This window comes from Artibeus jamaicensis, unplaced genomic scaffold (genome assembly GCF_021234435.1).
Source record: "Artibeus jamaicensis isolate MK-2021 breed Jamaican fruit bat unplaced genomic scaffold, CSHL_Jam_final contig_851, whole genome shotgun sequence".
Lineage (NCBI taxonomy): Eukaryota > Metazoa > Chordata > Mammalia > Chiroptera > Phyllostomidae > Artibeus > Artibeus jamaicensis.
Window position 1 is genome coordinate 5,932,916 of NW_026521986.1, and position 14,179 is coordinate 5,947,094.

Genomic DNA, 14,179 nt, shown 5'->3' on the forward strand with positions numbered 1-14,179 from the left:
TAACAGTTCTACAGTATCCACTGCAAACTTGGAAACACTCCCCCAAGCTCTTCGCCCTCTGAGCATGCCCCCACGTCCCCGGGGCGGTGGCCCCACAGGGACTGTACCTGGCGTGCCTGACGTGCGAAAGGAGCATCAGCAGGTTGGCCAGGCGGACGGACTGCTGCTGGGAGGGGGCGCCACTCTTGGCGATGACCCAGACCAGAGCGTCGGTCACGGCGTTCAGCAAGTGTGTCAGCTTCCGGCTGCTCTCGGCCTCCTGAGCTGCTGCGGCTAAAGGATACATACCTGGACAAAGGATCAAAGCCAGTTTATTGCCCCGCGAAGAGAAAACAAGTTGTGTGCATGAGGCACGTCAACGTTCTCCTGAAAGGTAGGTTGGTCAAATGGGTTCTGACATCTGCATGTACGGTGATATCTTAAAAACGTGACTTTACCTTCCCACGGTGTCCCAAGGATGAGCCCCATGGCTGAACAGGAAAGGTAAGCCTGGCTGAAAGGGGGCAGACTAAACTGCCTGCTGGGCCCGGAATGGCGGCCTTGCCTCGTAAATGTATCTAGTTGCCTAGAACCATTATGTGGTGTATCTTATTTCCAGCAACAAATACACATAAAAGATGGTCCAAAAGTGAGATTAAACCCACCCTTAGCGCGTAGAAGGGCCCCTCGTGAGGGGGGTTTAATAATCATAAACTCAGGACCACTGCTATACAGCCTCGCCTGCCCACACTGCTGTGCGTGCCTTGTGCAGACAGTCGGGTGGGCCCACTGCCCCCTCTGTGCAGCTGTCAGCATCCAGCGTCTGGTGGCACCTTGCTGGGGACAGGAAGGCCACCAGTTTGGAGTCAGACAAACCTATTTTAAGTTCACTGTGCTAGCTCTTTGACCCCAGACCATTTTCCCAGATCTTTATCAAGCAAAGCTTGCAGGCACATGTCCCCTGAGGTCTTCGCAACCATCCCATAGGTAGGTTGCTTCCCCCACCCTGCCCTGCCCGGTGTTTAATTCCCCTCCAACTCTAGGATCTGAGATACTGTGGCCTCCCAATGGCTGCAAAATAACAGCTCAGGTAAATCTGCACCCCCAACCTCCATCCCCACCCCCAACTCCTCAATTCCTGGAAGCAGAAAAATTACTAGCTTCTCTTCTAGGTTTGCTATTTCAAACTAAGAATGAAGAGCAAATATGTGAAACCACCAGGGGAACTGCCAACTTTTGACTGTAATGAGAAGGAAGGATGGCTGGCACTCCGTCATCTACAGAACTGCTTTGGCAATGTCTCATCTCTATTTTTATTGGCATTTTTGGTTTAATTAAGGCAGCTTGATTCAAGGGACATACTGAACCACAATTATGAAAGTATATTACACATATCCCTGGGAACACATCCTCCATAATGTCTGATGATGCAGATTTTAAATATTTGCAGATTTTTTAAATATTTAAAGAGCCTGGAACTGCTTCTCTAACCCACCTGTTCACCTTCTCCACAGTGACCCTGAGGCCCCCCCCGCCACCCCCCACAAATCTCCTGCTGTCCCCCACAGCCAGTAACCTGCCCTTTTACTACAGAGGAAATAAGCCCCAACTCGACGCAATGAGCTCCTCTGAGCGGCCAAAGTGCAGGTCTGCTCACGTGGCTCTCTTTAATGGGTCCCATGCTTGGGGTTGAGTCCAAACTACCCAGAGCAGTTATCAAGTGTACCAGGCTCTCCCTGCTCTTTTCATCCTCACCTTGAACCTTCATTTCAATTCCCTGAACAGGTGAGGCACTGACCATGCCGAACTTTCTCCCTGGGAACTCTCTTCCCTTGCTGTCTACGTCCACTCCTCCTTCAGAGCCTGGCTTGCCTGAACTTCCTTATCTCACTCCAAGCTGGGTATCTTCGTACCGGCCTCACAACCACCCTCTCACCTGCAAAGAAATGGGACGTAAGCCCTTCAGGGGCACCGATCCCATTTGTTTGTCACTGTATTCCCATCACCCTGTATGATGACTGGTGTGAAGGAGACACTCATACATGAAATTAGAACAAATTCCCATAGGTTTACATTTTTGCATTGTTTAGCCAATCACACCATCATAACTTAAGTGATAAATATGCATTTTAGTGCATATTTTAGGTATACCACAAAAAATCATTTGAAATGAGAGTATGAAGAAAATTATTTTAAGCTTACTTTCCCTAAAATTGATCCCAGCTGCACTGACCAGTATTTCTCTCCTTTAGCCTGTTCTGCCATATGATACATGCTCCATGGATTTCTACCGCCAGAAAGAAATCTTATGTCTTCGGATTCTAAAAATGGCCAAAATGGTGTACCTGTACATGTTTCAGTCCAGAGTGACAAAGATTGAAAACATAAAAATTAATCCTCAGCTTGTACACAAATGTTCATAACAGCATCACTCATGGTAGCCTATAAGAGGGAACAACTTAAGTGTGTATCAGCCGATGACCAGATAAACAAAATGTGGCATACTCTCTACAATGGAATAGTATTTAGCCATAAAAAGGAAATGAAATACTGATTTGTGGTACAACACGATGAACTTTGAAAACATCATGCAAAGTAAAAGAAGCCATTCATAAAGGCCCACGTTTTGTGTGATTCCATCTCTGTGAACTGTCCAGAACAGGCAAATCTACGTGGAGAGAAAGTAGACTAGCAGCTGCTTGGGGATGTGGGTGGGACAGAGACTGGGGAGTGATGATTAAGGAGTCCTGGGTTTCTTTTGGAGTAATGAAAATGTTCTGAAACTGGTTACGATGGCGGCTGCAGAAGGCCAAAAATACACTAAAAACCATGGACTTGTGTACTTTAAATGGGTGAATTGTATATGACTTGTATCACAATAAAGTTATTAGAGCCAATAAAATCAGTCCTCATTACCAAAATCACAGTAACACAAAAGCCCCTCAATGGCTCCCTGCGTCTGACCAAGGCCCCCATCAGAGAGCATGTGTGATGCGTGCCAGGAGCTCAGTAAATACTTTCTGAACTGACATTTAACTGGATAAGAAAGTTAACTGTTATTCCATACTATACCCATTCTTAGAAGAGATAAATAACCCAGAAGCATGCAGCTCTATAAAACATAACCGCTGACACACCCTGACCCGGCCGCCTACCACGCTGGTGCCAGTGCCGGCCCGGATGAGCGACTTCGCCCCAGCGTGGGCTCATCACACCTGCCCGCGGACGCTGGAGACCAGCTCCAGACAGCCCAGACGTCTTCTGTGACATTTTTATTCTCTGGCTGCTTTCGATATTTTTCTCATCACTGGTTTAAAGCAACTCGATTATGATGTGCCTTGGTGTGATTTTCATGTTTCTTGTGCTTGGCATTCATCAAATTCAGATTTGTATGTTTATAGTTTTAATCAAATTTGGAAACCACTGTTTCTCTGAGTATTTTTTTACCTGGCCCCTCTTTCAGGGACTCCAAATTATGCCTATTACCAACTATAGTTGTCCCATAGTTTCCTAATGCTCTGTTCACTGTTTGAACTTTTTTCTTTTTATTCTTTTCTGATAGTTTCTATTGCTATGGCTTTACATCCACTAATCTTTTCTTCTGCTCTGCCATATCTGATGTCGATTCTGTGGAGACATAGTTTTTACACCTACAAGTTCAATTTGTGTGTGTGTGTGTGTGTGTGTGTGTGTTATTTTCTGTGTCTGTTCTTTAACCGGCTCGTGCTTTCCTCTGCCTCTGGGACACACGGAACGGAGTCACAGCGACTGCCTCAGTGTCCGTGTCTGCTGATTCTGTCAGCTGTGCCCTTTCGGGGTCTTCGCCAAGTTGGTTGTTTTTTCTCCTCATTGTTGGTCATGTCTCGCACTTCTTTGCATGCTTGCTAACTTTTGATTGGTTACCAGATGTGTTGAATTCTACCTAGTGGGGTGCTAGATATTTTCATACTTCTTTAAATATTCTTGAGCTTTTTGGGGGTGCAGTTGAGTTATGTGGCAATAGTTTGATCTGGCAGGCTTCCTTTTCAGTTTTTTGTTTTTGTTTTTTTGGTAGGACCAGAGCAGCCTTTACACTAGGGCTAATTTACTTACTACTGAAGCAATCAATACCTTTATGAGCACTACAGCCAAGGCCTAGCATTATTACAGGGTTTTCCCCTCTGGTTAGTGAGAACATAAACTATTCCTGGCCCTGTGTGAACTCGGGGCTGTTCTGCCTGCTCCTTCTGGTGGCTCTTTCCCTGTCCGTGGTTGGTGTCCTCATAAGCACAAGCAGACAAGTGCTCAGCGAAGGCTTGAAGGGGATTCTCAGCAGGTCTCAAAAGCCTCTGTATCCAAACTTCCTCTAGAGAACAGTCTCCTAAAAATCCTCGCTGCCTTGGCCTCCCCCAACTCCCAACTTTATCTCCTCAGTTCAGAAAGATCCCAGTGTCTACAGAAGTTACCTCTCCTGGGGTCGAAACCTGGGCACTGGCCTCGGGTGGTAAATTGGGCAAACAAAGGGCTCACTGTTTGTGTTCCGGCCCTTGTGACCTGTTGTCCAACGTCCAGTGTCTGACTCCTACATTCTGTCAGGCTTTTAAAATTTAAGGTGAGAGCCCTGGCTGGTGTAGCTCAGCGGATTGAGCTCGGGCTGTAAAGCAAAGTGTTGCGGTTTGATTCCTAGTCAGGGCACATGCCTGGGTTGCGGGCCTGGTCCCCAGTGGGGGACACATGAGAAGCAACCACACATCGATGTCTCTCTCCCTCTCTTTCTCCTTCCCTTCCCCTCTCTCTAAAAATAAATAAAATATTTTTAAAAATTAAGGTGAGCACACACAGCGAGCAGCACATGCATAGCTGCAGCAGCGAACACCAATCTGAAGGGTGCCAGAGAGAGGGGGGATTCTATCTGTACTGGGGTGTGGGGTGGGGGGATAGGGGAGGCAGGACGGCCATGGCAGTGAGCAACTCCTGTTTTTTTGAAGAGGCGGGTGTATGGAAAGCCAGACAATAACTCCGTGCTGCAGTGGGAGTGCCCAGACAGACTTTTCCAAAGGGGAGTTGAGGCGTGCTGTGCAGGGATACCCTGTGCACCTACCCTGCCAGCAAGGGGAAAGGACTGAGGGTGCAGTTTGCTCCCACCCAGTTTGCACTCTCTCTGAGTGCAGCTGGGCAGAGAGATCATAAAGGTGCACAGAGAGGGGATTTCTGGGCCCCAGCCCAGCACAGCTGGAGGGCCAGAGGCTGTGCAGAGTGCAGAGTTTGGGCCCGTGTCTGCTGTGAGGGCAGTGGGCTGAGAACTGCAAGGGTAGGTGTGGAGCACCTGAGATTATTTACCGCCAGACAGAGCGCCTTCCCTGGCAGGGAGATCAGAACTTCCAGGAAGGGAAGGAGAACCCAGCCCTACCTCCTGCAGGTGTGCAAGCACCATCAATGGGGAAGCTCTGCCAAACAGGCAAAACAGGCTCAAGAACCTCCTGCAGGGCCCATATCCTCAAGAGACAAAGAGAACTGCCTAAAGGGCCCAAGTTGAATTTCACTCAAAACAGAATACACTGGTTCCTAGAGTCCTATCTCACTGAGGCCAGCAAAGCAGGGAAATCAGAAATCAGTGCAGCAAGGGGCAATCAGAGGCCCGCCCAGCCTCAGCTTGAACAGAGATGCCATCAGCATCAAGCAGGAAAGAGCTCTCTTACACGGATTGGCCCCTCCCCTGAAATGGACATTGAATTCATCATGAACCACATATTATTGGAAATAAACTGGGACAGACAAAGACGGGTGGTATAGGGGCAGAGGGAACATACCCACAATTTTTCCACGAGACTGAACAGTGCCTCCCAGGGGAGCCACCCTCTGGATCACAACAGAAGCCCCCTGTAGAGGCAGATGAAGGTGATACAGGTGGTGCTGCCAGAAGTTGGACCAGCCACCCTGGGACCTTGAGCTGATGAAAAGAGCCAGAGGCAAGACTTCCGCCAAGATGGTGGCATAGGCAGAGACACTGTGCTTTCTTACACAACCAAGTTTAGAGACAACTAAATATTAGCAACAGAAAACACAGCCAGAACACAGAAAATTTAACTTTTCAGAAGTCTGACAACAACAAATTCTTCAGCCTGACCAGTAAGAGGGGCGAAGCCAGCAGCTGGTGGAGCAGGGTTGCACAGGAAAACTTGGTCAGAGGGACTCAGGCGCGCAGATCCCAGGCGTGGGGTTGCAACGGGCGGGCCCAGTGAGCAACCCAGTGAGCAACCTGCGGACCCGGCGCAGGGCGGCAAATTGACTCTGGTGGCACATTTCTGCGCAGATAGACCAGGGAGGGAGTGGGCAGTGAGACAGACCGAGCAGGCACCAGTGCAGGAGGCAGCAGAGAGGGTCCCCATTTCCCGCTCTGACCCCGCCCCCACATACAACATCACAACCCAGCAACCCCCGCCCCGGTGGCGGCCCTGCCCCACCCCTAAGGCTCTGCTCCTCACACTTAACGGGGGCAAACAGACCAAAAATGGCTCAAGAAGATCTCAAAGCCCCACAGCCCATTACTCTAAGCAATGAAGAAATAGCCAAACTTTCAGATGCACAGTTCAAAACACTGGTGATCAGGATGCTCACAGAACTGGTTGATTTTAGTCACAAATTTGAGGAACATATGAAAGCTAAACTAATTGAAATGAAGGGAAATGCACAGGAAACCAATAGTAATGGAAAGGAAACTGGGACTCAAATCAAGGGAGTGAACCAGAAGGAAGGAAAAAATGACCAAACAGGAAAGGATGAAGAAACAAGAATTCAAAAAAATGAGGAGAGGCTTAGGAACCTTCAGGACATCTTTAAACGCTCCAACATCCGAATTATAGGGGTACCAGAAGGGGAAGAGGAACAGCCACCAGTGGAACACTTATTTGAACAAATAATAAAGGAGAACTTCCCCAATCTGGCAAAGGAAATAGACTTCCAGCAAATCCAGGAAGCTCAGAGAGTCCCAAAGAAGTTGGACCCAAGAAGGAACACACCAAGGCACATCATCATTACATTAGCCAAGATTAAAATGAAGGAGAGAATCCTAGAAGCAGCAAGAGATAAGGAGACAGTCACCTACAAAAGATTTCCCATCAGACTGTCAGCTGATTTCTCAAAAAAGATCTTACAGGCAAGAAGGGGCTGGAAAGAAGTATTCCAAGTCATGAAATCCAAAGACCTACATCCAAGACTGCTCTATCCAGCAAAGCTTTCATTTAGAATGGAAGATCAGATAAAGTGCTTCTCAGATAAGATCAAATTCAAGAAGTTCATCATTACCAAGCCCTTATTATATGAAATATTAAAGGGACTTAACTAAGAAAAAGAAGATAAAAAAGATGAACAGTGAAAGGACAGCAAACTCACAGTTATTACAAACCACACCTAAAACAAAAGCAAACTAAGAGGACAGCTAGATCAGGAGCGGAAACACAGAAATGGAGATCACATGGAGGGTTAGCAACAGGGGAGTGGGAGGAGGAGAAGGGGGGAGAAGGTACAGAAAATAAGTAGCATAGACAGTAGATAGAAAATAGATAGGGGGGGGGGCAAGAATAGTATGGGAAATATAGAATCTAAAGAACTTGAGACATGTGGTCATAAACTAAAGGGGGGGAATATGGTGGGGTAGAGGGGTGGAGGGGAATGAAGGGGGGAATAGAACAACTGTAATGGCATCATCATTAAAATAAAAATTAAAAATAAATTTAAAAAAAGAAGAAAAAAGAGCCAGAGGCAGACCCAGAAGAAGAAGACAGAAGACAAACACTGAATTCTGCTGAGACGAATTCCACCTCATTTTCCTTCAGAATTTACATTATTTTTTGCTTCTTTTCACATAGACTCTTAATATTTCTTCTTTTGCTTCAACTATATTCCAACTAATTCACTTTTGTCTTTTATTTTTTATTCCTTTTATTTAAATTTTTACACTATTTTTTTATTTCAAACCTCACATTGTACCCTTCCCTTATCTTGCTCCATTTTGCCTTCTCCCTGCCCCTTCTAATTTTCAAGGTAAACTTTATTTTCACCCATGCTACTCCTTGTTGCTATTCTTTACTCTTACTATTGCTCCTCCTCCTATCCCCTCAAAATCATTCTTCCATCCTATAGTCAGCTCACAGTCTTCTTCCCCTTCTTTTTTTTAAAATTAATTTATTTATCCTTAGAGGGGAAGGGAAGGAGAAAGGGAGAGAAACATCAATGTATGGTTGCCCTTTGCGAATCCCCTGCTGGGAACTGGCCTGCAGGGAACCAGCCTGCAACCCAGGTATGTGCCCTGACTGGGAATCGAACCGTGATTGTCTGGTTCGCAGGCCTGAGCTCAATCCACTGAGCTACACCAGCCAGGGCCTCCCCCTTCTTATAATATTCCTATTTTCTTTCCACTTTTATAAATTTTCATTTGTTTGGTGTGGATATTATGGTTATTGCTGTTTTCTTCCACAGTATTCCTATTCGTTCATTGTTTTTTTAATTTCATATATCATAGGTTACTCTCCCCCTGTCTTACTACATTTTGCCTTCCTCCTGCCCTTGCTTATTTGAGTTTGGGTTTTTTTTCCCTTTTAGTGGCCTGGATTCTATTCCTTACTCTTACCCTCCATCCTCTCAAAACCATTATTCTTTACTTTAGATATGTCATATTCTCTCTTCTCTTTCATATAATAATTTTATTCTCTTTTTGCTGTTATTAATCTTTGTTCAGCTGTCATTGTCACTGACCTTGTTGGGGCTTTTCTGCAATTTTGTTCCCTTTGGTTCACTACATTTTTTAATTTTATTTCAAACCTCATTATACTCTTCCCTTTTCTTACTCCATTTTGCCATCACTCTCCCATCTTACTTAACATTTTCAATTGTATTTTCTCCCTTCTTTGTCTTGTTTCTATTCCCTACTCTTATTATTTCTCTTCCCTCTCCCTGCTCAAAGTCATTTTCCTCTCCTTTAGCCACCTTATAGTCCACCTTATAATATTCTTAATCTCTCTCCACCTTTATTAATTTTTGCTCAACTGCAGTTGATATCGCTGCTGTAATGGCGGGTACTTTTGCTGGCTTTGGTTTTCTGGTGGATTTGGTTAATATTTGGTTAACTAGCACGTGTAGTATACCATACAAGATGTGGCGAGCGCTGTGACTCCATCAGCCAGCCAGAGGGGAGAAGCCACCAATGAATGAGCCACCAATAATCAAAGCCCAAGTACAACAAGAGCCCACACAAACTGAATAAAGAGCAAGCCTAGAGCACCCAGATCAGGAGATCAAGAGACTGCACCACTGAGTCCCACAGAACTCCTATCTCAGAAGTCCACCCCACGAAGACAGGCAGGCAAAGCAGAGCAACTTAAGATGCAGAAACAAGCAATGAGAATCATGTAAAATGGGGAGAAAAAGAAATAACCCCCAATCAAAAGGAAAGGAGGAATCTGTAGAAAAACAGATAAAAGAAATTGAGGCAAACAATCTATCAAACACAGAATTCAAAATAATAGTTATAAGGATGCTCAAGGAACTCAGTGAGAACTACAAGGAACTTTATGGGAGCTACAAGGAACTTGGTGGGAACTACAGCAGCATGAAAAAGGATGTAGAAACTATGAATAAGGACCAGGAGGAAATGAAGAATACAATATCTGAAATAAAAAACACACTAGAATGAATTAATTGCAGGCTAGGTGAAGCAGAGGACCAAATTAGCAAGCTGGGAGAAAGAAATACCCAGTCAGAGCAACAAAACGAAAAAAGACTCAAAAAGATGAGGATAGTTTAAGCGAGCCTCAGGACAACATGAAATGTAACAACAGTTGCATCACAGGAATATCATAAGGAGAAGAAAAGGAACAAGGGATAGAAAACCTGTTCGAAAAAATAATGACATAAACCTTCCCTAACATGGTGAGAGAAAAAGTCACGCAAGTTCAGGAAGCACAGAGGGCCCCAATCAAGATGAACCCAAAGAGGCCTACTCTAAGACACCTCACAATTAAAGTGGCAAAAAATGCAAAAAAAAAGTTAGAATGTTTATAGTAACCAGATATTATTTACATAAGAAAAAAACAGCAAAGCTACCACATAAATCTTAGAGAGCACCTTCCTCATTTCCCACCTCTCACCCCCATATTTCTCTCCAGTCAAGCCCCTTCCTTTCTGGCCCCTCCATGCCACGTCAGTTTAGGCTCTCACTGTCCCTCATGACTCTGGCTGGGCACCATGCCTCAGTCTCTCCCCTCTCCAGTCAGTCCTCCCATGCAAGCCAGAGCAGTCTTTCAAGAATGCCTATCTGTCCATGATACTCCTGCCTGAGCCTCTTGTGGGGCTGCCCAATGCCCCAGGAGGTGGTCCTCAACCCAAAAGGTGCACTGAATCTTCAGCACTGCATTTTTTAAATATATATTTTATTAATTATGCCATTACAGTTGTTCTATTTCCCCCCTTCATTCCCCTCCACCCTGCACAACCCTCCCCCACCATTCCCCCCCTTAGTTCATGAACACGTGTCTCAAGTTCTTTAGATTCTATATTTCCCATACTATTCTTGCCCTATCTATTTTCTACCTACCATCTATGCTACTTATTTTCTGTACCTTCTCCTCCTCCCACTCCCCTGTTGCTAACCCTCCATGTGATCTTCATTTCTATGGTTCCGCTCCTGATCTAGCTGTCCTCTTAGTTTGCTTTTGTTTTAGGTGTGGTTTGTAATAACTGTGAGTTTGCTGTCCTTTCACTGTTCATCTTTTTTATCTTCTTTTTCTTAGTTAAGTCCCTTTAATATTTCATATAATAAGGGCTTGGTAATGATGAACTTCTTGAATTTGATCTTATCTGAGAAGCACTTTATCTGACCTTCCATTCTAAATGAAAGCTTTGCTGGATAGAGCAATCTTGGATGTAGGTCTTTGGATTTCATGACTTGGAATACTTCTTTCCAGCCCCTTCTTGCCTGTAAGGTCTCTTTTGAGAAATCAGCTGACAGTCTGATGGGAACTCCTTTAGTAGGTGACTGTCCCCTTGCTGCTTCTAGGATTCTCTCCTTCATTTTAATCTTGGCTAATATAATGATGATGTGCCTTGGTGTGTTCCTTCTTGGGTCCAACTTCTTCGGGACTCTCTGAGCTTCCTGGATTTGCTGGAAGTCTATTTCCTTTGCCAGATTGGGGAAGTTCTCCCTTATTATTTGTCCAAGTAAGTGTTCCACTCATGGCTATTCCTCTTCCCCCTCTGGTACCCTATAATTCGGATGTTGGAGCGTTTAAAGATGTCCTGAAGGTTCCTAAGCCTCTCCTCATTTTTTGAATTCTTGTTTCTTCATCCTTTTCTGTTTGGTCATTTTTTTTCCTCCTTCTGATCCACTCCATTGATTTGAGTCCCAGTTTCCTTTCCATTACTATTGGTTTCCTGTGCATTTCCCTTCATTTCAATTAGTTTAGCTTTCATATGTTCCTCAAATTTGTGACTAAAATCAACCAGTTCTGTGAGCATCCTGATCACCAGTGTTTTGAACTGTGCATCTGAAAGTTTGGCTATTTCTTCATTGCTTAGATTTATGGGCTCTGGGGCTCTGAGTTGTTCTTGAGCCATGCTTTGATCTGTTCGTGCATGTTACATACGAGGAGCATAGCCTTAGTTGTTCACCAGGGCGGGGCTACCCCAGTGGCTGGTTTGTGATGTTATATGTGGGGGCGGGGTCAGAGAGGGACAATGGCAGTTCCCTCTGCTGCTTCCTGCTACTGGGGCCTGCGTGGTCCGTCTCACTGCTAGTTCCTTCTCTGGTTTATCTGCGTGCGAATGTGTGACTGCGATCAGCCCTCAGTGGGTCTGCCCGTTCTCCACACCTGGGATCTGCCCATGCCTGCTGGCACACCTGGGCCGCGCCCGAGTGGGTCCGGTGGATCTTTCCTCCCTGACCCCACTCTGCTGCTGGCTCTGCCCCTCTTACCGGTTTGGCTGAAGGGTTCATTATTGTCAGACTTCCGTGAAGTTCAATTTTCTGTGGTTTGGCTGCATTTTTGTTGTTAAAACTTTGTTGTTTTTACACTTGGTTGTGCGAGAAGGTGCAATGCTTTCACCTACGCCTCCATCTTGGCGGAAGTCCTTCAGCACTGCATTTTACAACCCTGCCCACCTCCCTCAGCTCTGCCACCACCTGACTTGCAGCTCCTGGCCCGCCCATGTCCCTTCATTCCTCCCCCAACTTTTTCCACCTGCCCATCCCTATAGGCCCATGCAAACATCATCTCCTTCTACATGCACTCCAGAATCTCTCATGTTTTCCCGTGGTACTCTGTATCACGGCACTGCGATCCTCCTCTTCTTTTTAAGATTTTATTTATTTTTAGAAAGAGGGCAAGGGAGGGAGAAACATGGATGTGTGAGAGAAACAATTGGTTGCCTCTTGCCCACTTCCAACTGGAGACCTGGCCTGCAACCCAGGCACATGCCCTGTCCAGAATCAAACCAACAATCAAACCAACAACCTTTTGGCTCACAGGTGGGCACGCAATCCACTGAGTCACACCAGCCAGTGCTAAGATCTTCTTTTCAGTTATTTCTTTTCTCTTCCTCCCTCCCTCCATCCAGCCCTCCACTATGAGCTACTTGAGGAGGGACTATACTTTAATGTCTTTACTAAATGAATCAGTGAATGTACAAATGAATCTGTAAAAGCAGAACCCAAACAGTAACTCTAAATGCATGTCAATCACATAAAAGTATCTGTAGAAAGATTGAGAGAGGCTGAATGGTAAACATTGTAAAGTTCATTTTTCTCTTTTCCAGCAAAGTGGCTTGAGCTGCTTTTAAAATTACTACCAGTAATTCACCCAATGAACAATTTATATTCAAATTAACTACAGTTTAAATCCCTATCAAACGAAATAGAAGTAGGAAAGAAAGCCATTTTCAGCTTTTACAATCAGATGGTAAGTTCAGGGCTTCTCTAGAACTAGCATCCCCTCTCCACCCCCTTCCCAATCAATGCAGCCCAGCTGTGTGCTTACTTACTGGAGTTCAGGAGGATCATGGCCTTGACACAGAGATACTCTTTGTGCTGGAGTTTTAACTCGCGAAACCTTGAAGTTGTTGCCAGGAGCATGTCAAAGATTTCCAGAATTCCTTCCACACATTTCCCTTCATCCCTACAAAAGTTCATTTGAAAATTTTAAAAATTATAGCTTTAGGCAAACATCAAAGGCAATAAGGAGTATTTTCTTTTTAATCTTAAATTTCATTCTGTACCCGCTTTAACTATAACAAGGTGGTGATGAGATCATACCCAGTGATGTGAAATAACTAGAATTACCTTCTTATAAAGAGGAAAGGGTAATTCCTCTAAGTGCCTGAAAGAAACATTTGAATAAATACTATTTAGACTAAAGTGCGCATTGGAACTACATTTTCTGTCTCCTGTTCATAAATGTTACCTTAAAGGAATAACACTTTTGTTGATAATCTAAACCATTTCAGCCAACTAGCCTGAGACATGACACATATTACTAAAATGAGACATTCCATGTTCCCATCTGAAGACTCTGAAACTGACCATTACAGAAGCAAGTATCCCAAGAAGGAACAGTCCTTCATATCTAGGGTTTAGTTCTCGTTGCCTCATAGTCATTGAGAAACTAGGGGGGCAAATAAAAGACACATAAATGTAATTTGGAAAAAAGCTGATATGACAAAGATATCACAATTAGAGAAGATGGACTAGAATTAGGAAAGGCAGAAATGGAGACATGGAAATTTTTGACTTGTCAAAGATTTATTTTGAAGCAGAAGTTTTAGACAAGCTTTGAACCATATTATCAAAAGTCTTTGAGCATTCCTTATAAAAATGAACCTTTAAGTAGACTTTTGAAGTAAATTAGTTTTACTGTGTCTGGAAAATACCAGCTTCAATTAACTCCAGCAAGACATATATTATTCTGCCTCACTGCTCTCCAAAAACTTCTATTATCATCAGTCCTGAAGTCACTGAAGTTCTTGACAAGCAGTTAGATGACTGTGTCACAAAACTGTCGTTTGCTTCTAATAGCCTGTGGTGCACAGTAAAGGGCAGCCATGGGTTTCTGAGAGTTGGGGACCGCCCTGCCTGGTTTCAGGAGCTGAAACCCCCCCATGGCTAAGGCTGAGTGAGCGACCTTCAGACCATAAACCACTAAGGACACAAAGCTTGTCTCTGGCAGCAAGCGCT

The 14,179-nt window shown here is 44.8% G+C and overlaps 1 protein-coding gene across 2 annotated transcripts in view; it reads right to left on the reverse strand.

Annotated features, from left to right (window-relative positions):
* Positions 1-14,179, reverse strand: part of ESR2 (estrogen receptor 2) — a 40,155-nt gene that overhangs the window by 1,631 nt on the left and 24,345 nt on the right. Inside the window, exons 6-7 of one of the 2 annotated variants that reach the window (XM_037159855.2) lie at positions 12,991-13,124; positions 108-288 (exon numbers count right to left, since the gene is read on the reverse strand). In XM_037159855.2, the coding sequence (XP_037015750.2) occupies positions 108-288; positions 12,991-13,124 (315 nt within the window). The remainder of the gene's footprint in view (positions 1-107; positions 289-12,990; positions 13,125-14,179) is intronic. The other variant, XM_053673346.1, reaches the window with a different exon arrangement.